This window comes from Neopsephotus bourkii, unplaced genomic scaffold (assembly GCF_033783945.1).
Source record: "Neopsephotus bourkii isolate Nb327-2 ecotype Australia unplaced genomic scaffold, CSIRO-AGI_Nbou_v1 NB_1634, whole genome shotgun sequence".
Lineage (NCBI taxonomy): Eukaryota > Metazoa > Chordata > Aves > Psittaciformes > Psittacidae > Neopsephotus > Neopsephotus bourkii.
Genome location: NW_026902109.1, coordinates 3,158,147 through 3,182,867, shown reverse-complemented (window position 1 = coordinate 3,182,867; position 24,721 = coordinate 3,158,147). Strand labels below are relative to the sequence as shown.

At 48.1% G+C, this 24,721-nt stretch overlaps 1 protein-coding gene across 2 annotated transcripts in view; it reads right to left on the bottom strand.

Moving 5' to 3' along the window:
- ADAMTS14 (ADAM metallopeptidase with thrombospondin type 1 motif 14) overlaps window positions 1-11,465 on the bottom strand; it is a 36,672-nt gene extending 25,207 nt beyond the window's left edge. For both annotated transcript variants that reach the window (XM_061373894.1, XM_061373895.1), the window contains exons 1-4: window positions 11,329-11,465; window positions 10,510-10,931; window positions 3,451-3,607; window positions 2,110-2,306 (exon numbers count right to left, since the gene is read on the bottom strand). In XM_061373894.1, the coding sequence (XP_061229878.1) occupies window positions 2,110-2,306; window positions 3,451-3,607; window positions 10,510-10,931; window positions 11,329-11,401 (849 nt within the window). In that variant the 5' untranslated portion in view covers window positions 11,402-11,465. The remainder of the gene's footprint in view (window positions 1-2,109; window positions 2,307-3,450; window positions 3,608-10,509; window positions 10,932-11,328) is intronic.
- Window positions 11,466-24,721: the final 13,256 nt, after the last annotated feature.

The window sequence follows — 24,721 nt, the reverse complement described above, 5'->3', positions numbered from 1 at the left end:
AGCATCATTTTAAGCTGAGCCTGTGCAGCACCAGGAAGCGGTATGTGTCCCATCACCCACTTGGCACCCAATGGGGACCCCAGCGAAGGACAGTAAAGTTGACTATCAACTTCCAAGCTAGCTGCTCCCTTTTCTTGGGATGTATCTTGATAAGAAAACTCCTGGAAGCTTTTCCAGTTGGCTACCATGCAGCATCTCCCCGGTGTACTCCAGCCCAGCCCACTAAGTCCTTTTCTCGTTAAGAGAGCTGGCCAAGCCTCTCCTCCTTCCCCTTGCCTCCAACTAATGGGATTAGTGTACAGCTGTGTGGTCCCAGCACACTCCTCCCCACCAACCCCGGCACCCTTTTCTTTCCCTCCCTCTGCCATCCAGGCCAGAAAGCGGGGCTTTTTTCTGCTGAATCGGGTATTTAAAGGCAATCCGAGCCGGTAAGGAAACGAGGCAGCGCCAAGAGGAGGCAGAAGGAGGTCACAGCAAAGCTGGAAAGAAAACACACTAAACACCGAAAGAAAGAAGGGGAAGGGGGTGGGGGAAGAATATATAGAACGAAATAATACTTGGGGGAAGTATTTGTTGCATGCATTATCCTGTTTTTCCCCTTTTATTGATGCTGCTTTCCCCTCCCTTTATTTAATTCATTAAAGTCTCCAGTGCCGCCTTTACTTGAATAGCAGCAGTCCTCCCTTCTCCCAGCACAGCATCCCGCGCATTCACTCCCTGAAAAGTCCTGCCCGCGGGGTATAAACCATGAAATGCGCCTGAAAACCAACCTTTTGATTAGAGCTGACAATCCCCAGGCACTCAAATGTCCGTCCCCCCCAGATCGGAAAGGGAAAATGACATCATCTCCCACCCCCATAACGTGGGAAGAGCCTGGGGTCAGAATGGGCAACCCTGCGGCTTCCCCCTTGCAGAAGGATTTAATAAGCAAACCAGAGAAACTTTCAGAGAGTTAACTGAAGTGATGCTGAGAGCATCCGACCACAGGCATTGGGATAATGCACTGGATAATAAAATGTTGCAATGAAGGCGTTTGCTTTTTGAAACCAACATCTTCCCTATTTGGGATCGTCCACATTACGCTTGGCCTCTAATCGTGCAAATCCCTACCCCTTATGCTGATAATCTCCCCTTAATTACTGGGAATATGGCTCTAAGCTTGTCAACCATGACAAAAATGATGTCCAAAGAAAACCCAACCAAGCAACCAAAAAGCAAAAGCATCATTACAGCTTGGTTATTTCTCAGTTGGCTGTGCCTTTCAAACACTTTCCATCACCATGCAAAAGAGTACTTAAATAAAAATAAATAAATAGAGCTGAGTATAAAGCATGGAAAACAAAACAAAAATGGGAAATCACACAAGAGAGATCTTTGAACGCAGACCCTATTTGCAGACCTTCAGGTGCTGGCGGAGCACACCTTCCACGAGGTGACTAGCTGAATAAATACTGATCCTTCCACATCTCTCAGGACATGGGGAATATGTACATTTTTATCTTAAAAAATTAAAAAAAAGGTGTGTAGGGAATCAGCACAGCCTCCCCCTTGCCACTGGGTGAGGAGAGATGCAGAAGCAGGCCTGCTCTAAAGCTGCTATAAACTCCTTTTCAAGCACATCTGACTAGTCCTCAAGGTGCCCAGGTTTTCCAAGAAAAAGCTTCTGAAAATCCATAAAAATCTTTCCCCCATCTACAAATACTATTCAAAATAAACATCATAAGTACAAAATAAAAAAATGAACAACCATTCTTTTTCTAAGCATTTGCTGAGATTTCAGTGATGAGGAGGAGATGGTCGTGGCCATGAGATACAGAAGATGCTCTTGGACTTAGGTGACAGGCAGTGACAGCAACCACCACGCCAGACCCTGCCACTGGCCAGGGGAACATGGTGGAGAGGAACATAAAAAGGCTCTGCTTTCCAGCTCTCCAGTTGCCATAGCTATTAAATGCCAGAGATAGCTGTGTGAATGCACAGCCAGCCCTTCCTGCAGCACTTTTCCCCCTCCCAATCCTCTTTTTTTTCCAGGATAACAGATTTTCAGCATGAGGAAAGCAGCAAACCAAGGGAGGGGTGGAAGCCACAGCCCCCAGAGCCAAGCCTTACTATGTTCATGAGGGTGAGGACGTAGTTCTGGACATGCTCCTTCCCATGGAAGCGTACAACCGAGTCATCCACCGCCAGCAAGACCTCGATGTTGTAGTCGTCCTTCCTGGCATGGCGCCTCTTGCGCTCCGCGTCCCCCAGCCGCTCCGTCATCAGCTCCAGGGAGTTGGGGAGATCGCCCACTTGCATGTCAGACACTGAGCAAGGCATAGGGGGCAGAACAAGAAACAGCCATTGGGGTGACCTGACACCATGACAACACCAAAAAAACCACAAATTCATCATTGCTCTGCAGTGGGAAAATGGCTCTTTAATGGGACCACCAGCACTAAAAGACATATCTATGATACGATGGTCCTACACTCTCTGTTGGGATGGTGGTGGAGAGGTGCTGGATAGCTGGGGAGAATGCCTGTGAAGCTGAGGGCTGCTCCTTGAGAGCAGACAGCTGAATCCAGAGCATCCTCCATGCTTCACCCTTCATCGCATCCTTCACCCCATAACCTTCTAGTCCCTTTGAAACTCTCAATTCCATTAGTGACACTACAAAAGCAACGAATACATCCTGTAAAACTTCTACACTTCATTAAAACTCAGGGAGCAGATTATGGTGCCACTGGAGGTGAATAAATGCTGGGAAGTTTAATGCCTCTGTATAAATATAAATAGGTTTATAGAGTGCTTTTGCACAGCATTGACCCCACACTTGTAAACACTTCTGGGTGTGCTTGGCTTTGTGCGGGTGAGAGGGGAAGTCAGCAGGCGATTTATGTGCATAGAGAGCAGCACACAGCTAAGTGATGCTATAAAAAAGAAAAAGACACATTTTCTCCTTCAAGGCAAAGAAGGGAAAAGAAAAAAGGACAAGGCACTAGAGAAGCAAAATGAATTGTGAACATGGGGAAGAGGAAGGACTTCTATCAAGACTGCAGCACCTACATCTCCAAGCCACAGTCGCAGCAAAGTCAGACCAAGTCTCCCTCCTCCTGACCTCTTCGCTCACAAGTCCCAACTCTTCTTCCCATCCCAAGGCTGATGTGAGCATCCATGGGCCTGATCACACCCACCTGTGAGATTCTACCTCTTTGACAAAGAGGAAGAATAACTCATTTATATAATTCATCTAATTTTAACCAAATTTGAAAAATTTCAAAGTTCCCAGCAGAAGCCCAGCATTATCTTTCCTTTCTTCTCACTGATGACCCAGCTGGCAGGTAAAGCATCCTAAAGCCATAGGGCAAGATGTACAAGCTAGAGAGCAAGTGAAAGGGGACGTGCTCCCCTCACAAGAAACAGTTATGATCAATTGCTGGCAAAGAATAGACTCCAGCGGGCCCCTACCTTCAGGGTGGAGGTCCTGATGGGGCTCAGCACCATCCTGCCGGATGGCCGACCGGCGGTATACCACGTGGGCTCTCCCATGTTCCTCTGTCTCCTGCTGCCCCCTCTCCAGGGGCTCAATGAAGAACTCATTGCTGTCTGTCCGAATCAGGCCAGCCTGGACTCCACAAAGAAATAAAGGGGAAAAAAAAGATGTGTTTTTATATACACATACATGTTCATACGCACTCAGTATACTCAGTAAAGACTGATACAGAACATGAATGAATCCAAAGGGAAAAAGCATCCCAAATAAACTGCCTTGTTGCTATTCCATGACACTGGGATGGATGCATTACCATGTTCACGTATGATGACCCTTAAATTTCCCCTGTAGACGGAAAAAAAAGGGGGGGAACAAGGAACAGAGAATGACACCAACCAACAAAATAATGGATATAATTCCAGTTATGTCTTCATATGGCTAGGAAACTCCATTCCTTCTCACCAGTAGTGAGGGGTACAGGCTGCAGGGGCTCCTACACCACCTCGCCTCCCTACACCATGCCCATGCCCATAGTGACTGGGATGAAACCTGCCATTTCACCAAGTCTGCAGTCACAGCAAGATGGAAGGAAAAAGAAACCATCATCTCTGCCCTGTGGAGTGCTTGGGAATTAACACAGGGAAACCCCTTCAGAAGAGAAGCTGGAAAGCATTATGACTACACCTCCCTAACACGGGGAAGATGAATGAAAGGGCAAACATCACTGGTAATGTTGTCCTGGTTACCAGTCTGCTCCTAATTAACACCAAGCTCCCATCAAATCTCCCTTACATCAGCCTGAGCACTCATACCCCGCAGCGCCAGCCAGCTCAGACCTCAGGGAAGCAAAAGGATCACTGGGATTTGGCTTCCATCCTATGGGCAGCTCCCCCCAGCCCAGCATTTTTCACAGCTCCCTCCATCGCACACGCACGCTCTCCTTCCTCTGGCACTGCCTGCTGCTGCCTGCTGTTGAATAGCTGCAAAGCACAGACAGAACGTATGGATCTGTTCTTACACAGCAAGGCCTTCAACAGCATGTACTTACTGGAGTCCTCATCAGGGTGGGGGTATTAGAACTGTTTCCATCAAATAAAACAAAAACCTTATATATATACTGCACAGAGCAGTACGAAGACATAAGCTAGGCTCTGTAAACAGCCAGGCTCTTCCAAGCTCGCATGGGTCATTGGATCTCCCTCGCATTCACGTACCGATGCATTCACCCTGGCATCAGCCAACCTGGCTCTGTTAGACTTCATCAAATTTCCTGCTCTACTTGGGTTTTATTAGCTGCTTAACTCCTCTGGAAAGCAGGTCTTTGGCTGGTTTTGTTTTACCTCCTTCCTGAGGAATCCAAGTACAGGCAGTTGTGCTAGGATCAACTTGCCTGACACACGTATTTCAGGTCGTGCCCACAGGAGACATTCAGGTCACCAGGGCAGGAACTCTCCATCCACCCCCAGCCAAGGAGACGAAAATCACTGCTAAATTCAACCAGAAGTCTGGAGCACCAGGCAAAGTGGTGGTGATATGGCAGAGATCAAGGCAGAGAGTCAACCCGCAGGTCAGGTCCAGTGATGGCTGGGCAAGTACATGGCGATGGGGCAGTTCTAAGCCTCTGCTCTTTGTATGATAAGAGAAGGTGGGCATCCATTGCTTAACAAACAAAAATGAGTAGCTACGAAGGGTAGAGTTCTGGGCATCTGATACAGGCATCACAAACATGCTTGGTTTTTATACACATGAATTAAGATGATTTCCCACCATGTTTCCAGCTTGCAAATCACCACAAATCTGTGCTGGAGCAGCACTCCTACTACCCAAATGCACCTGGCACTGTACCGCGGCCAGCGTCCTATTTCAGCCTGGCAGCACAATGAGCAACCTCTGTCCCAGGAGGTCTTCTGGGACACCACTACCACCTTGCAGCCCTGCCATGAAACGTTTCACCCAGGACAAGGCACCCCCCAAGGCCAATTTATGGGTATACAGCAACAGCCAGGACTTGCTGAATCAGGCAGCCGGAGAAAAGCTGTGCTGCCTTGCTAGAGCAAGGCTGGATTAAAATATGGAAGAGCCTGGTCCCAAGCCATGGCCCACTTGGGTTTGCTCTGCTCTATAGCTCATGACTAATTGCATATGGCTCAAGAAATAAAGCAGCCCAGACTTTCTCACCTGTGCTTTCTCCCAAAGGCGGGATGTCACATGCTGCTGACTCCAGCAGTGACCGACGGACAAAGTAGATACCACAAGGACTTGTATGCACATCTGATCAGAGCAGCCTCATAAATGAAACAGGAACCACAGCAGTCACCTTGGCATTTACAAAAATAAAATAATAAACAAACCAGCCCAAAACCAGGATTGCAAGAGGCATGCACGAACCTGCTCAGCCTTAAAAAGGAGCAGCTCAGGCTGTACTTCAGCATTTTGTGAAGGCTGTAACTGTAGGGAAGCAGCAAGAGAGGCCAGCCACCCAAAAAGCCACAGTAAGCTTTCCTTGGGCTCTTGCCAAGAGATCAATCCCATCCTCAATGATCAATTTGCCATGTGCTTCCTGCCCCCAATTTTATTTGTTTAATAACATCAAATCAAATGAAATCTGGCCAGGTGGGACTATCATTACTAATATTTCTAACACAAGATGCTGTCTGCAGCTCTTGGGGAAGGCAATTTGCAATCTAGAAAATGGCTTTTTATATACTTTTTTTTCCTTTTAAGGAAAACACCAAATTTATTTCTGCCAGCTCACAGAAGGTGAAGTCTTTTTCTCAGCTCTCCTGTGTCTCCCCAGGCTACGGGAGAGATGAATTGGCCCCACTGGCCTGGCACCAGCCTTGCTAAGGGGAACCCCCCAGCACTCTGGGTAAAAAACTCCTCCACACAGCAGGGTAAAAAGATTCAACTCCCACAGGAATTCAGGAAATTCTGACACTTCAACACAGCTGAAATGTGGAAAAATTAATAAAACCGCTCCACTCAGCCAGAGAGGCAAACAGCGCCGAGGAGGGGGAAATCCAGCTGCGTGCATACTATGTATTTTTCCTACACGATTCACACTTAATTTGGACAAAAAGCCCCAGAAAGCCAGGCTGTGTGAATGCAGGCACCGTCCTAGCCACTGCTCCCCTTTCTCCAGAGACTGCCCAGTGAAGGCATCGGGGAGGGATCAGTAGAGGGATGCATCTGTCCTGCACTGAGCGGGACCACACCTCGCAGTAGTACAGCATGTGCTCCATCGCTATTTTGGTACCTCTCTGCGCAGCACAGGCTTTGCAATCCATTTAACACAACGCTTTGCACTCCTTGACTGCTTTTCCCTGCTCTTCGAGCCAAGGCAAGAGATTTTTGGGATGTTTACAGACAGGGAGCTGCTCCATCTGGGCTTTGCCAGGTCTCTCAGGCCAGGATTCAAATACAGTTCCTGGTGGGGTGAGGGCATGAAGACATGCTCACTGCTAACTAACTACTTAGGTTTTCAGCCCAAACAGAGACTGTTTTTCATCTCACTGCCAAAAATTAGGATTTTCACATAGGAGAAAAGTTATCATTTCCAAGTAAAAAGTCTATCTAGGTGTTCCTGCTCCGGCAGGGGGATTGGACTAGATGATCTTTTGAGGTCCCTTCCAATCTCTAACATACTGTGATACTGTGATACTGTGAAAAAGGAGCTGAGGACAGTGGGATCTATGTAACCAAAGCGACATCTCACCCTCTGCGCATTTAAACCAGCACCTTCTTTCTTCACAGAATTAACCCTATAGTTCAGGAGCTGCAAGGAAAATTCTGGAAGACAAAGCCATACTTTTTGCACTGGGCATCATTATGGGGACTGTTTCTCTCTTCATTTCCTATTAACTGCTGTTCTGAGGGCCTTTGTGCTCTGCTTATCTGTTGCCACCCCTCCAAAGCAAGCCAAGCTGACAGGGACAGAAAACGCTGGCTCTACGGTTTGCACAACATTGGTGTTTGGTGCAAATAACCCTGAAGAGCAGCAGGGAAAAGTCACCCACAAAAAGCAAACGTGGTGCCTACAGATGATAATTCTTCATCCACCTCTGCCAGTAAAGCATGAAGGAAGCAAGGTTGACCACATGCTGCTAAAGCTGGCATGGCAAGATGGGGTTACCTTCACTGCAGTGAGATGTGTCTGATGGGGCAGATTTCTGCTTAACACTACTTTACCAGTTAGGAATTCGGTGGCTTAGATCAGCTTTGAAATTACATTATGGACGACAGCATCTTCCCAGTCTGGTATGAGACACCCTTGCAAAGAAAAGGCTGGATTTTCATGTGTGGATGCCTGCAGCAAATAACAGCTGGGGAAGTGCCATGGGTTTGGCATCTCCCAGAAAAATCAGCTAACTTACATGGCTAAATATGGATTTAGGAAAGACTTAATGTGTACTCTCTTTTTCAAGAACTGTTTCTTTTTTCCCTTCATTATTTATAATCTCAGTCTCCATTTATACACAGCATAATCTCTTTGTGTACACAGCCTTCATCCACAGCATCCCAGAGCGCTTCCTCTGACCAGAAAAGAGCGGCCATGTGCGGTCCTGTACCTCCCACACACACTATACTGGGATGCAAAAGCTGCAATCCGCTTTTGAAGCTCATGGATAACTTCCAGCAAAAGTCCACAGCAATTCCAGGGTACGAACATATCAAAGAGCAACAAAGCTACCTACAGCCAGTGCTCCCCACCTTAAATTAGTCCCTATCTAGCATGAAGCTAACAGTCCTGACCACTTACATCTCTCTCAGATGTCCTGCTGCTTCTCTGCCGGGTCATGCTGGAGGTACAACATGGTCACAAATACTATCCCCCCACCCCATCCATACCTGTCACCACATTTTGGTTCTGCTTCTTGCTTCATTTGCTAAATCAAGCTCTTTTCACTGCTTTTTGGGGGTCCTGTTGGTCTCACAACTCCCAGCAAATATAAGCTGCAGACTAACTTAAGCCAGAGGACCATACAGCAATCTACACCAGCCAAAAAATCCATGAAAGACAGAAACCAACTGCTACGTTGGAAGTATTACAAAATCCTCTTTACTGGAGGAGGAGCAGAACCCCTGCTCGGGCTCTGTCCTTCTGACCTCTTTCCCCAGCCTGCAATCGCCACATGTGCTTTGCCGGATGATGGGAAATTGCTGCTTGAGGCCAGGGCATTTATTTGTTGGCCACAGAGCAATAGATGCACTGCAGGAAGAAAAAAAAAAATATTACTTTTTTTTTCTCTTTCCTGGTGCTGCTGGAGCTCTACATGAAGAAATAAAACATCTGCAAGACAATACATCACCAACCATGATACTAATGCCATGTCCCAGGATAGCTTCAGAAATGGGGGTGCACCAAAACCGCCCTGCAGAAGGCCTTAGCACCTGCAAACAACCAAAGCCCCGTGCACCAGCACAACGTGGCTCGGCTAATCCCACCCTGCAGAGCAGCATCAAAGCTCCCACAGGGCTGGCCGCACCGGGGTTAATGAAGGTAAAGAAGAAGCAAGCACCCTGAGCTGCTGATCCTGGGTGAAGAGCCACTTCTTTCCATGAGCTTAAGAGAGTGGGCTTGGGGGTACCATGGATGGCAAGATAGGAACTGCTGCATAAATCTTTGGGGAAGAGAAACCCCCTAACACCACCCTCACAGCTTCTGAGCTGGGTCAGGACATGGACTCAGCTGCCAAGCGCTTCCAGCATCACTTTGCTCATGATGCCAACAGAAATGAAATCTGCAATGCAACCTGAACACTTAAAAAGCAGTTTTTCATTCCAGACACAGCATTACTAGTTGCTTGCTGGAGCTATAGGAAATACCTTTCAAGCTTTCAAGCCTGCCCAAATTCACCAGCCTCAGGACCATCCGTATCATAGAGAAATTTCTGCAAATTCACAGCCTCAGACAATTCTAAAAAAGCTGTTTCAGAAGGTGTGGATTGTGTGCTAAAATCGTTGGGAAAAAAAATGAACTACTAAATGCAGGCGAAATACGTATTTCTAGCTGCGCTGCTCTGTCATTTCTGCTTGTATAGTAACACCAGGCGCTGCATAAAAAGAAAGGAATGCCAAATTGTTTGCGCTAGCTGCCAAAACTGGCTTAAGGAACTCCCAGAATAAAGCAACCAAAAAAGAAGTATATTAAAAAAAAAAAAGGCAAAGCAAAATAAGACGTTTATTCCAACCCAGGAGTAATGCAAGCGACACCACGAGAAAACAGCAAACCCTGGCACCTAAAACAAGAATTAAATTGGCTCAAAGGAAATTTAACGGGCAATGGGCCAAAGGTATATAAAAAAAAGAAGTGATTCTTCAACCATATCAAAAGTAGGAAACCCACAGGCAGACCAGATGCCAGGGCTAAGGAGGTAACAGAGCCATTTAAAGTAATTAATGTGCTGTGGCAGCAAGTGACCGATGCTGAACTGGGCGCCAAAAAGCTCTGAGCATGGAACAATTAGAAAAAAAAGAATGGGAGAAAAAAAGAGATCATCCAAAAAAAAGATGCTTCACAACTTGTCAGCAAGACTGCATGCTAACAGTGATTTTGGGAGATCAAGCTCACTCAGATTTAAGAGGAGGGAAACACTGAGAAAAAGTTCCTGAAGCAGTCCCAGAGTAAAACATGGGTGAGTGAGGATGCAGCAGCACCACTGTCAGCGTGGGCAACCTTCCCAGAGGCAGAGCCCATGGGCATAATAGCACCTGACACAGCTCACCTCTGGGCAGGAGGCAGCTCAGGCATGGGGCAGGCAATTTTTTCAACACCTTCAAACAAAATACAGCTGCACATACAGCAGAAAGATGGAGCACTCGCACATGTAGTACCCTGCCCTGCTTACACCACAAGCCACGTGGGGAAGGAGAACCCACAGCAGCCAGGCAGTAAAGGGCAACGCATGGTGCAGGCACTTAAAGCATCACCAAAAAAAACAGGTTTCAGGGCACGACGATCCACCTCTTAAGAGAAAACCACACCAAAACACAGGCAACAAGCGCAAACTGCCCCGCCGGCCTCTTGAGCTTACCAGTCCATCGCAGTTGCTGATGGCCACAGCGGCTCCGGGCATGCCGGAGATGTCGCCGGTGAAAAGGCACCGCTGCTGGAGGGGTTCGCGGAAAAGCACCTCAAAATCCTCCTGCCATTCGGCCACGGCGCCCTGCGGCACCAGCCGCCGGTTGGGCCTCAGCCGGAGGTGCAGCTCCTTCCCAAAAACCGTGACGTTGAAGTACAGCAAGCGGCCGCCGGCCCCGCGGCGCTGGGGGGACTCATCCAGGGGGCTGCGGGGGACACGGCGGCGGGACGGCCGTTGGGCTGGGGGACAGGCGTCTTCGCCGATCCCCGCCGCCGCATCGCCGGACACCACGTGCGAGAGGAAGCGGCCGCGGCAATCCGCGCTGAATGGGACGATCACACCATACTCGCTGAGTTTGCCGGACAGGAGGAGCTCTACGGAGGCAAGACGCAGGGAAAGGGCTCAGCCACGGGCACGGAGCATCCCGCTCACGCGTCGGGATTTCGGTGGCCAACCCAACTCGGGGAGCCTTTGGCAAGCCCCACTAGAGCTCGATAAACCCAGCAACTGCTTTTCCCTCCCAGCGCAGCTCCGCCGTGTAGTTTCAGCCAGGCGCGTCAAACGTAGCAGAATAAACTCGGGCTGACGTGCCCCTCACGCCAGGCACGCCAACTATTTCTCGCCCAGCCTCCATCTCCCCAATTTCCCATTGAAACCAAACCCCCCGCCAGCGGCAGCCCTCTCCTTTCCCCCCATCCTCCGGGGTGCGAGCCACCTGTCAAAACAGCCCGCACCCCCGGGGACCCCGCTCCCCCCGGGAAGGGGCCGTACCTGGGGCGCTGCCGGCGGCCAGGCAGCCGTGCAGGGGGACGAGGCAGGACAGCACCAGCCGCAGATAATCCATTTGGGGCCGGCGGCGCGGCGCGGCGGGATGCGGGGCCGGCGGGATGCGGGGCGGGCGGCGCCCGGCGCCCGCCTCCCCCCGCCGCCGCCGCCGCCGCCGCCGCCGCCGGGGTCCCTGGCGCTCCCGCCGCCGCTGCCGCCTCCGGGGGGGCCGGGCGGCGCCGCGCTGCGCGCCCGCGGCCCCCGTGCGCGGCGTGGGGCGGGCCGGGGGCAGGGTCTGCGGGAAGGGGTGGGAGTTAGGGGTGTTAGCGTGTCACTGGGGGTTTTCTTCTTTCATTTTTTTTACATTTACTTTTTGTTATTTGAGAAAAAAAATTAAAAAACCCCACCAGTTCGTGTTGCGTTTGGATGGTTCTTTTTTGGGGGGTTAAGGAAAAAAAAAGCCTTTTCGGGCAACCGGCTCCGGCCTGCCAGCCCTCCCTCCCTACCAGCCTCCCTCCGTCCCTCCCCGCCCCGCGGCCCCCGCTCCAGCCTTGCCCGAACAAAGGCGAGAAGCGCCAGGAGCAGTGGGGGGAGCTGGAGCCCCCTTCCACCCGCGCTGCCCGTTTTCCTGCCTGGGGCTCTCCTCAACCCCAAACCTCTCCCCCCCAAGAAGCGGACCCCGCTCAGAGGAGCTCCACAGGGAGAGCCAGATCGTCTCCCAGCACTTAAACTGCTGCGGCCTCATGGGGTGTAGGTGAACATCCTGTTTAGACACATCTGGGATGATGGGTTTTTCACTCTTCTGTTTTTAGGAAGAGATACGATGGCAAAAGGCGATTGTGCGAGAGCAGCGGCTGGTTTCTGGATGCTGTGTTGCTGGCTCTCCAAGGGGGATCACCTCTTGTGTTTTACAAAGGACATCAGTAGAGCTCTGCAGCTGAGACCGCTGCACTTCATCAGGCTCCTTACTACCGGCCTTACAAGGGGCAAATAAGTTAGGTAGTCCCCTAAAAAATAAACAGAATTTCAACGCATCCAGCACCACGGTAAAAGTGCTTCCTTCATCACTTACTTTCATTGCAGAAGACACCGACTACACAAATGCTTAAAGCACCACCGCAACCATCTAGAGCAGGGCCTCTTACCATCTCTTGGCCAGACTTCACCTCCATCAATACAGAGGACACATTCTGGTACCCTTTGCATTTGTTGGGTCTAGCTGGTTTTTCTTTCTTCTGAACTTAATTCTGGACAGGATTTAAGGCCGGCTTCAGGGAATGGGGTGTGCTGCAGCACCAGTAATACCAGTTGTGCTAGCTGTGCATGGCTTATACTTACCTGGGGCCTCAGGGGCAGTTCAGGTTACACTGGGCAACCCAAAGCCTGTCCTAATAGGTAATCCCTGCCTTGAAGACTTTGTCATCTAAACCGCCACAGGAGGCAGAATGCAATGGGAAAGGCAAGCAGGGAAAAGGTGCCAGGCTGCAAACTTCACATCAGCTCTACTGTTAGGAAGATTATTTTGGATCTCCTTGGTAGAACCTCTATTGGAGCTTTCATCCCAGCCCAACAGCACATCAAGGCCAGGAGTGGCAGGAGAGGACCCACAGTTGGGGGAAAGCCGCCTTTGGAAAGCCCTGCTTACCTCCACTGTGGACATGGGTGGATGGTAGTGCTGCTGGCTGCCAGAAGGATCCAGAAGTGAGGACGGGAAATCCCTCAGAGATGGTCCTGCTGCAGCTGTTTCTGGTGAAGTGCTGAGGGAAGTGATACTTTGGCGCTCTCCAGTCATGTTACGCAGAATGGGTGCTGCCAAAGTATCGCTCTGGAGCTGGACATGAAGGTGAAGAGCCTTGCTTTCTAGCTGGGTGATTGGGTTGGGTTTTTGGGGAGAGGAGAGGAGACTGAGGTCTCAGTGATCAAAATCCAGCCCCAAAACCACTCTAGTAAAGCCATGTCTCCAGAGAAAGAAGAATAAGCTTACTTCAGCTAGAGAATCTCAAGTTGAAAGAACAGGTTTTATTTCCAAGTGTAAGGCTTTGCGTGCTTCTGTTGCTTAGTGCAATATATAATTGAGTACAAGAAGTGATGTGTAAGAGAATCTTTGCATGAAAGATAGAAAAAGAATTTGCGCTTCAAGCATTTCAGGTGGTTTAGGCAGATATGGACCCATTAGAGCATTAAAGCTGGAACAAGCCCTTATTATGACTAAATAGATTTATGATGAAACATGTAATAAAGATCATACTTTAGCTGTGAAGAGCAGCTCCACAAAACATCATTTAACTACTTTTTTTCAGAGACACAAACTATCCACAAGATCCATGAACTCATCCAGTCCCTCTAGACCCTTAATGCTTCCCTGATGTTATCAAACCGTTTGCTTTGGCAGCGTAAATTTGGCTGAACAATGATGGCCATGAAATGACATGCAACTCCCCCCATGTGTGCACCTTCAAAAGGTAATAAAAAAATGGGTTTGGGTACTGAGCTTGTAACTTGCTTGAAAGTTGTGCATGGTGAGAAGGCAATCCCTATGGGGATCTCTTGAGCTCCCAGACACTGAGTTGTTCATTCGTCACCCTCACAGTGGCATCAGCCCTTCACAGCCATCGATCGTACTTGCATGAAATATTAAAATAATCAAGCACTGCAAATGGATTTTTGTGTTATCTCTACCAATACACCATCATTTAAAAAGAAAAAGCTGTTGTTCTTTCCAGTGTATTCCCCAATTCCCAGCATAAAAAGGGGAAGGAAGAGTGAAAAAGCAAGGCAACTATAGGATATTTCTTGCTAGGAAAGCTAAATCAAGATCTGCAACAATTTAATTTTGTTATAATAATAGAGAGCATAATAATAAAGCAGGCGTATTGTAGCATCACCCCAAGTGGAACAGAAGTCAGACAGGGGTGACCCTGGGTGTCCCTCACACCCCAGAGGAGACTTGGCCGAGACAGCAGGGCAGGTACCTGGACATCCCAGCTTCTTTTCCTCAAGGCATTCACCCTTGCCCCCCAAAAGCCCTGCAACACCCCATTTCAGCTGCAGCTGAGGAGAACAACCCCTGCAGTGACCCCTAGCATTTCTGCCTCCTGTTTTGTCCTTTTCTCCCTTCCTTGCCTGTCCTTCCCTGTTGCTTTGGCTCCTCTATTCTCCTCTTTGTCTCTTAGCTTTGCCTTTCCCCTCCTGGCCTTTAACTCTACCAGACCCTTCTCCTTGACTTTAGGCTTAACCTTTTCCTTTCCGTTTTTGAGTTCAAATGGAGCTTTTTCCTGTTTTCCCCTCCTCAAGTGCTATTTTATCTCAAGACTCCATGTCCTCCATTGATATCACACTTTGCAATTCTCCTTTCTGATTCCACAGGCGCTTCTCTCCTCAGCCCTGAGATTTGCCAGTGACATCTTTTGGGTAACTTCTAGGACCAGGGTGCAGCAGCTTTTCTTTCCAACTTCCGGAGAAGAAAACTGACAATAGTTCCTCCTTTTAAAACCCCAAATCAGACTTCTTTCCCTCTGGGAGACTCCAACGTGTATGCCCAAAGCCTGATTTTTACCTGGTGGTACCAAGCCCTGCCCATCCTGGAGAAATGTGGTGTGACCAAGCCTTGCCCATCCCAGCCAGGTACATCTCAGAGCCAGAGCCAAGACAACGTGCCCCAAACCTCAGTGCAGGGTGGTGGCCCCCCACCAGCAGTACATGCAGCTATTGGCCCCTAAGTGCAATTAATCCTCAATCTGAGGGATGGGGAAATCTTCACACCAGGCTGGAAGGGTTTCTTACAAATAAATATATAAACAAATAAAATAACAATACTTAATTTGGTCTGGTTTTTATGTCTTTACAAGTGCTGGTCATTTTGCTGAGCCATGCAAGCCTCCTGGAGGAGAGGGCATTAGGTCTAATAAAATCACACCGATCTCCAATTACCTAAACTGGCTTTTCCAACCATAGTATCATGAGTTTAGGAGCCAGGAGCTCAGGATCTACCAGAGGAAGGAGTGAGGGCTGTATTTCCATCAGTCACCACATTTCTTCTTCACAGACATTTAAAGCTTCTGTTGTTAATCCAAAAGGCTATGAAACAGCCATCCCTGCACTCAGATTGCGTAATCACCAGCCTCATCCTCACAATTGGCTGGTTTCTGGCAAAAGTGGTAAAAATGGCAGAAAAAAAATAAGATAGAAGGAGGAAAATAGCATTTCTCCAGCCAGTTGATTTAATCTGTGTTTTTGAAAGCAGCTACAGGAAGAAAGCAGAAGACCTGGGAGAGACGGACTAGCACCCAGGGCACAGGTAAGACAGGAAAGGGAGCACAGCCAGAGATTCTACCTGCCTCTCCCCATCCCAGGTGCAGCACATATCCATGCAAAGAGAAGGGTAAAGGTCTGAGGCAGCGCTTGGTGGTAAGGGAGGCATCCAAAACCCCACTGTGCAGGGACCCAGGGAATGCAATCCCACCCACCCCCCTCCACTCCCCAAACTAGAGGGATCGAAGCAAAAGCAGCAGCAGGCTGTGGGTGAGTGAGCATGACCTCATCCCTCAGACACGCAGAGCTGCCATGAGATTAAACCAGAAAATAGTCACTGCCGCAGCGCCGATGGCAGAAAGGGAGCCTCGCTCTTGGGAGAAAAAAGCCCCCTGAATGTCTTCCCCTCCCTCTCTAAAGCCATTCCCAGATGAAGCAGGGGAAGACATCTATTTTCCAGTATTTCATCTCTTTTGGGGGTATTTCGGGGAGCGCTGCTAGAAGGCCATGAAGGAAGGTCACAAAGATGCCATGCTCATCCAGGAGAAAAGGAGGAGAAGCACAAGCCCTGCTTTTGGAGGCAGAGAACTGACAGGCACATCATCTGGTCTCCTGGTGCCCGGGGGCAGGATCATTCCTGGCAGCTCTCTCCCTAATCCATGCTTTAAGACCTCCAAAGATGGGGGGAGCCTCCACAAGCCTCCAGGACATTTTTTTTCTTTTCTGTGTCTTGCTTTTCTTATCTTAGACAGTTTTTCCTCCTGTTTAATCTGAATATTTCTTGCAGCTACTTACACCAAGGAATTTTTGTGACATTTGCTTGGGTTTTCTTGCCTTTCCAACTACTCCTTCCCTACATAAAGATAGGTGCCGTGCTCCTCCACAGCCTTCTCTGATCGCTTCTGACCTCTCCCTATTCAGGCCAGTGCTTTCCCTAGCTGCAATGCCGAACTCATGGTGCACCCTGAATAAAATCCAATTAGCTGTCCTAATCCTCCACAAAGGTCTGGGGATACGACTTAAAGGCTTCTGGGCTTTTCCTGCAGAAGCGCAAAAGCAAAGCCATGCCCATCTGCCATGCACACCCTGGGGTCCCTTGCACACAAGCACCCACAACACCAATGCACAAACTCAGAGCCACAGGCTTTGCTCAGGGAAATTATTAATGCAAATATGCAGCTGCCACCAAACTCTCCTGCTAACATCACGAAGATGCTGGATGCTATTACAAAGCCAAGCAACAATGGCAGCAACTGGCGAAGTTTTCCTATGAGGCCCCAGACATGTTTGGCACCATCACAATTTTACAAGTTGAGACTTCACTGCAAACTGGAAAACCAAGTTCTTTGTGTGGATTTAGCACCTTGGAACCAAGTAGCACATTATTCTGTGGATTTTTGGGAGGACTCAGGCTCTCAATGCCCTTTTCTAAGACCCGCAAGGGAGAGCTGGGTTCCCAGAGTGGTTGGACAACTGGGGTGGGAAACCACAGCGAAGTCCTGCATGCAGGGTCACACTCTCTTCCCATAACTGGCCTCTCAGCAGCCCATGTCTGCAGCCTCTTTGCTTTCTCAGTGAGATCAGCATCCCATGAACACATAGTGTGAGGCCATTCCCCTGCAGTCAATGAACCCTGGAAGCAGCTGGCCAGCAAACGATATCAAATTATCACAGGAAGATGGGGATAATGGGTGAAGGATGACAGCAAGAACCCTCTGTGGAGCAACAAGTTCCCATACAGAAAAACGCTCTGCACCAAGATGGGTATGGAGCCCAAATTCTACTGCATCACGTCTTCCTCATGGCAACCAGGCAGCATTTGCTGAGATGAGAGACTGCACCCAGCCCAATCTGAGGGGAAGCATTTTCCCTCATCCCACCTAACCACATTGTGCTGCGCCTCTAAGTATCACTTCTCCCACAAGCTAGGATCAGGCTCATCCCTAAAGCACATCTCCTAGCAAAGCACTCAGTTACAGCTGCATCTCCAAATTCCTGCAAGATATTTGCCTTGGCAACCTCTCTGGGAGGTTTTTAGGGGCTGGGAGTCTCCCCCTTAGTCCTCTGGCCACCCAGGGATTAACAGGCAAGCTTGGGAAATGAAACCATAAAGCTGAAAAGGAATAAATGAGCCAGAAAGTGGAAGTCGACGCCGGGCCTGGCTGATGGGAGATGCTCAAATGCAAGTTGAGGAATGGTGAAACAAGGTCAGTGAGATTTATACTGACAGCCTTGGACAGCTTCCAGCCACTACTGTCAGCGGTGAAGGCTTGGAAAAGAGGAGGGAAAAAGTTGCTCTCCTTCTAGGAACCACGCTGCAAGGTTTGTGGGGAAAGCTCCGCCGGCGTGGCTGGGTCACGGTGATAGGAAAGCAAAAAATAACCCCCAAAAAAACCTGTTTTCCAATTCGGCAGATGTTGAACTCCAGGTCAGTGGGACCACAGAGGAGTTCAGGCGTTCAGCACCACCTCAGTTTAAATAAGCCAGCTGCCCAGCCAGACCAAATGCCTGGGTGAGGGGCTCTCCACTGTGACAGGCGGAAACCTATTTAACCACTCCTTCCCAAAAACACTGTGCCTACATAGAGGCTTAAAGCTGCCTGATCACTGCGGCATCCAAGAGAAATACATATACCATAGCCTTGGGATCTAGACGACTGTTAAAGCCTCTCATGCTGGCCACGGCTTGGACCACCTACTGCCTGGGGGACACGATGCTGATGGCAGCATCGCCCTCATCCCACCAAGATCACTTTATCTCTGGGGCTCAGTGCAGGAGACAAGCTGTCCCTGCCAAAATACGCACCCATGCTAGGGGGCTGGCTGGTGGGAGACATCCATCCCTGCCTGCTATCTTGGCATCCCCAGCCCTTCCCTTTGTTTACAGCAGGATTTTTCCCATTGAGGCCCAACACAAACTAGGTTAACCTTACCCAGCATCTCTCCAGATGCAGCTTCCCCTCTCTACACACTGACCATCTTATTAATCTTTAATCATCCTTCTGCTAAAATTAAGCTTACTGGCGTGTAAACCCCAAATATTTCTCTTTTTTTCTTGCCTCTTCAAGCTAGCTACTGAGCATTTCCCTGTCCCCCTGGGCCTCACTCATTCACATGGCCAACAGTTTTCATTCCAGCATGACCCCTGCCAGCCAGTGAGTGCTTTTGAGTGAGTCTCATTGAGCCCTAGTCCCTCTTTTAGCACTTTCAGCTTGAGCTGGGGAAAATTGATTTTTCAGTGGCAGGGGGCCAGAAGCACCCTGGGGTGGTGGACAGCCAGGAAACAGGTTTGTTTTATGCTTGTTTTCCTGCAGTATTCATGGGTCAAGTGTGAGAGAGGAGGAAAGTCAGTTCATGCCTGGGGACCATGGTTTGTACACACTCTGCTGCAAGAAAAGAGCTAATTCTGATGCTTTGCAGGATACTTCCAATCCTTCATCCACAGGGATGATTTTCCCTCTATGCAGGATAGAGTTTGCATTGCTCCTCTGGATTTAGCCAAAAATCCGCCTTTTCCGGACCATCACCTTTCAACCTATGATTTATTCCAATCATCACAGCACAACCCATACCTACTGCTCCACTCCCCAATGTGATGGGGTTTGGCCCTGGCACGAGCTATGCTCAGGGGTCTGATGAGACTGGGAGGGCAAGAATGGGGGGAAAGGAAAGTTTATGGTGCTCAGAGGTCTAGTATTGTGCCTATATGGGTTTTATTTTTAGTTTTCCAAGCCCTGGCTCTGCAAAAGGAGCTTAATTACTATTCTTCAACTATAAAATGAAACACAGATGCACTCTCTTTGCAGAGGTCCAACGGTTTCGTCGGGGGGTTCTGCTACAGAGGTACATCATAGAAAGAAAAACATGGAAATTATTATTATTATTATTATTTTAAGAGCCATTATGTCAGAGCCATTCACAGTGGCCCCGTGCCAGTACATGCCTCCCCAGCACCGCTTTCAGCCCAGCCTGCTGACAGCCACCCTGAGCTCAGCCTCTTCCTATGCACCCTCCCTGCTTTAGTAAATAGAGAACTTATCACCCCAGGCCCCCAAACACGCTTTATTTTCACTGATGCTTAAGGAATACTCCCAAGTCGGTACTTGAAAAGCTGACGTCTGTGGGACGTGGGTGTGTTTGACATTTCATATTAGGCAGAGCTGCCATAGCTGGGTGCAGAAAGTAGTGAAAAAGTGGTTGTTTGTTGGGGTTTTTTTTAAACACAGCCCCAAAGTCCCTGATACCTACATTGATTTAGCTGGGGCTGTGGCAGGTTTCCCCTTCCAGTCCCACATGCCAGTGGAATATTGGCTCCTTGGTGTATTTTCCCTTTTCAATGTATGAAAAAACATAAAGGCACGTGAATTTAAGCTTCCAAGGATTTCTGCTCACCCATAAGTGTGGGGAAAAGCCCTGGCTAAGGTATGAAGAGCCCTGTTCCTTTTACCTCTGTTAAGACGAAAGAGGGGTCCCTTTGCCAGGGCCCTCATCTGATGCAAAGACGCAGAAAAGGAGAATCTGGCTAGGAGCAGCTGTATTGTTGCGCATTTCTGAGTAAAAGAAAAAGTTCTAGTGATAATCTTAACAAAATAAAGGGGTTCCCACAGGCTAACTTACTCAGAGAGAGTTTCCAGGGGGAACAGTAAAGCTGAGATGTGGCCTTTTGCCACCTTTTCGCACCCATGCAGTGGATTTAAGTACTTATTTATTGCACATGTTTATTGTATGTATTATTCTGCCAGAAAATAGATTCTGGCGGAAAGCTTTGCTTTCTCTGGAGGGAGACAGCTGATCTAAGGGTACACATGGATGAACATGGTGTAATTCTCCACTGAAGTACTGCTCACAACAAACAAGCTTCATTCAAACACAAAGGCTGAGCAGTGAGGAAGCACATTTGTACCCACTGCATAGCAGCAATGCCCTTGTATCTGCAAGGAATTAGGGTGTACAAGGCAGCATTTGACCCTGAATTTCCCACAGATCAAGTCATGGGATTTTTACTCAGTTCCAAAAAGGTTTTCCTCTATTTTTTAGTAAATGCTTTATATTACATATGTTTTAACAATGATTTAAAAGACAACTTTAATCCCTGTATACCTAGTGAACACCACTTAGCACTACCAATGGTTACAGGTTAATCATATCATTATATATAGGTGGCTTTTTTAGCTATACTCTTATATGTGACCTCTGCTGAGAAAAGAGCACACATGCAGCACATCTACTGCAGAGGAAAACCTGGAAAGGGCATATCAGCATAAACCAAACCCTTAGGGACAGGAAGGCAAATAGAAGCATTAACTACAAGCTTATCCATTTTAAAAATAATCTCATTAGCTAGTAGCAGAGCACAGCTACAAAAGTCACCGTTGCCACGTTACCCACACGCTGCAGCCAGGAGGGGAAAAGAAGCAATAAAATAACTCACTGCTTTTACAACAATGGAACTGAATTCCCCAGCTGGCAAAAAAAAACCCTTTTTGATGACAATCCAGGGTATTTTGGCATGCAGGAGTAAGCGTCCCTCCTTCGCTCTGTGCTCAAGGCTTCCTGAGCAGCACGGGGAGAAATACAAACCTCACTGCTCTGCAAACTGAGGTTGGGGGACCTCTGGTGCCCCCAGCCTTGGATTACAGCTTCTAGGGAGGGGTGTAAGACAGGTCCCACCTGAAGAAGGTTTCCCCTTTCTCAGCACAAATGCCCCTAAAGCTGCAGGTCCCAGCCCTGTGGGAAGGGAGGCACTGATAGGGATAAAGGACCCTGATTTCTTTGGGAGAATGATCTGGCCCAGCCTAGTGCGCTTGGGCAAGGCTCTGCTAGCATGGCAGCCTTTAAATTCACTCCTCCAGTAATGTGTATATATATATATATAATATACGTATTTTCTCTGGCACAGGTAAAAGGCCCACTAGCACTATTTCTTAAGGCAGCTGTGGGCCCCTGTTCAAAATACTCCAGCCCCACATTTCATCCCTTTCAAGCTACATCAGGGTTCTTGGCACAAAGACCGTTTTCAAAGCCATGAATAACTTTTTCCATAGGCAGAGTAAGCGGTGAGTTTATTATTTTATATGACATGAAGAGTTTCCATGACCCACCCCAGCCTGCGTGTACAAACATAGGTGCAACAGTGGGATGCCAGGTGATTTCTCCCCTTGCCCTGCTGTAACTTGGAGCCCATGGAGCCCAGCTCTGCACCCTTAGGCAGCCTGGACGTTGCGTTCCTAAAGTGCTGGCTCTTATGGCTGCAGAGCCAGCTCTTTCCCTTTTTCCAGGATTGCGTAGGGTTTGGGAAAAAGGGCTTGTAAACAAAGCAAAGTTCAAAGAATGGTTGATGATACCCAGAGCTGTAGGGATGCCCTGTGTCCCCCCGTGGAAACAAGATGCAGACTCAGGATAACACTGAGATGCCTCACTATCTGCTATACAGATGGATACTATACCATTAGGCCAGTATAGCATAAAAGCAGCCAGGCATCCATGTTTACTGCTCTGAAATGAGTCCTTTAGGACTGTGAGCTGGAATTTAAGTATTCACTTATCTGCCTTAAAATAACTTCAGGCCCCCTAGGCTGTATTCCTGCTCTTAAAGCCCTGAACAAGAAGGTGGGGAGAGAAGAAAAAACAACCAACCAAACAGAAAAGATTTGTCCTGAATTCAGCAGTAGCAGTCATTTTTCTCCTTTCTAGTAGCTGGTGCAGGGCTGTGTTTTTGCCTTTCAGCCTAGGAACAACGCTGATAACACCGATGTTTTTAGTTGTTGCTCGGTAATGTTTACTCTGACCAAGGACTTTCTGAGTCTCATTCTCTGCCAGGGAGGAGGGAAAGCCAGGAGGAAGTAGAGACAGGACACCTGACCCAAACTAGCCAAAGAGGTATTCCGTACCACAGCACGTCATGCACAGTATATAACCTGGGGCATTTAGCCGGGAGGGTTAGATCACTGCTCAGGTTGGGCTGGGTATCGGTCAGCAGGTGGTGAGCAGTTGTATTCTCTCCCCTTGTTATTCCCCTTATCATTATTGTTGGTGGTGGTAGCAGCAGTGGTTTGTGTTATACCTTAGTTACTGGACTGTTCTTATCTCAACCTGTGGGAGTTACATTCTTTCCATTCTCCCCATCCCTCCAGGAGTGGGAGCAGGAAGGGGGGAAGTCAGTGAACGGCTGCATGGTTTTCTGGGTTGCCAGCTGGGCTTAAACCACAACAAGATTATAATGCAGTTAATCAAGAAGAAAAGCTGCAGAAACAAAGAAACCTGCAGAAAACCGGTTTTCATGGAAATCAATCAATGAGCACTTCTTCCATGAGCTTTCCCCAGCCGAGCAAAGCTGGCTCTGAAAAACCAAGGTAAACAGGAGTCAGTACTAATAAAGAGGTGAAAAAAATAAAGGCTTTTTTCACCCCTTGAACCTCACGCTAAGCGATTTCCAGTGAAAAGGTCAGCTAACAGATCCAGACAATGGAAAACAGCATTTTTGCTTTAAATATAAAAACACCCTTTAGAGTTTCTTTTTTTTTCGTAAGTATTTTTGTCCACAGACCCCCTGGCCAATGCCTCCCTGGGTCAAATCGTGCCTCCTGGCAGAGAATAGACCCCAATGAGGCTGGAGATCAGCTCATTAACCCCATCTTATTAATAGCTGTTTTTTAAATATGTCTTTATATTATATATATTATATAGAATACATGTGTGCTATATGTAATATAAATACATTATATAGAATTATAGAATTTATTTTATATTGTATAATTATGTCAGATAATATATACAATCTATATAATATATACACAATATATGCTATACAATGTATAGCATATAATGTGTATAGTATATATAATTATACTATTATCCTATATTCTATATTATATATAATAATTGTATATATTGCATATAGTAAAATATTGTATACGCTCTATAATTTTTCTATGTTCTCCCTATATATGAGATATATCGCCCCGTTTGCTTTGCTTCTCGCTGAGCACTGAACTGTGGATCTTTTCCTTGGAAGTGTGGTTTCAGCAGGCAGAGCTGAGGGACAGAGCTGGGGCAAACATGGCTCTGACACCCCCAGTGACTCCACGAGCCTTTTGCCACCTATGAGTGGCAAAACCATAGCTCGGAGCCGAGGTGCTGAGCCTACGGAGGATGCTGAGGCTAGGAAAGTCCTGCAGTTCAGGATGGATATGCATGGCCAAGTATCTCAGCAGAGCTCAGTGTTGTAACCATGGCTGGTAAAGAATGATGAGAAAAACTGAAACTGTGACCCAAATTTGCAGAAAACCAATTTACAGCAGGATTCAGGACAGGAGAATTGATGCAGACCAGGTCACCCAGCACAACTTTGAGGATGCTATGCCCTATCTTCCAGCCATTCCCCCTTCATTGGGAACCCCCATGACTTCCCCCAGCCTTGCACTGATTGCTCCAGCTGGAGCAAACCCTTCAGAAACCCATTCAGAGCCAGATTTGACTTAGCATCTGGGAAACAGAGCCAGGTTTCTGCCTCCCAGCCTGGGGAAAAGAAGAAATAAATAAAGCATGGTTGATTTTTTCACGTTCAAACAAATTCCCATCTCCAAGGCAATTTTTTTCCAGGCAATTGCTTTTACCCCATGTTGGAAATTGCTTGTTAGGATGGTGGGAAAGTGGAAAGCAGCCTTTGAGCCCCCAGGTCCAGGTGACGCAAAGCTCCAGACTTCATTACCAAGATTAAAGGGGCTGGGATTTCCTAAGCAATTAAAACCCCTGCCTAATTAAGTCAGGGCTATTAGGCAGGACTTCCAAGGGTTGCAGCTGGGGGCAGGAGAAGGGGATGAGTCTGCAGCCTGGCTGATAGCAAAGGAGCATGCAGGTAACTGCTTAAGTAAGGCAGAATAAACAGAGATGTACTGTGGCTCTGCAAAGATGGAAAGCATGTTCTCCATTAAGAAGAAAAAGAGGAGAAAAAAAACATTATCACACCTCTTGCAGATTGCTAAGTCAACTGTCCTACCACATCAGCAGCAAATTATCCAAACACTGAAATAACTGGTGGGGACAAAATATTCAGGCAGGTATTTCTGCATTAAAACCAAACCAACACGTGGTTGAGTCGAAAAACAAGGGACCCCTTGGGCACTGGGGCTCTCACAGCCACGGCAGGA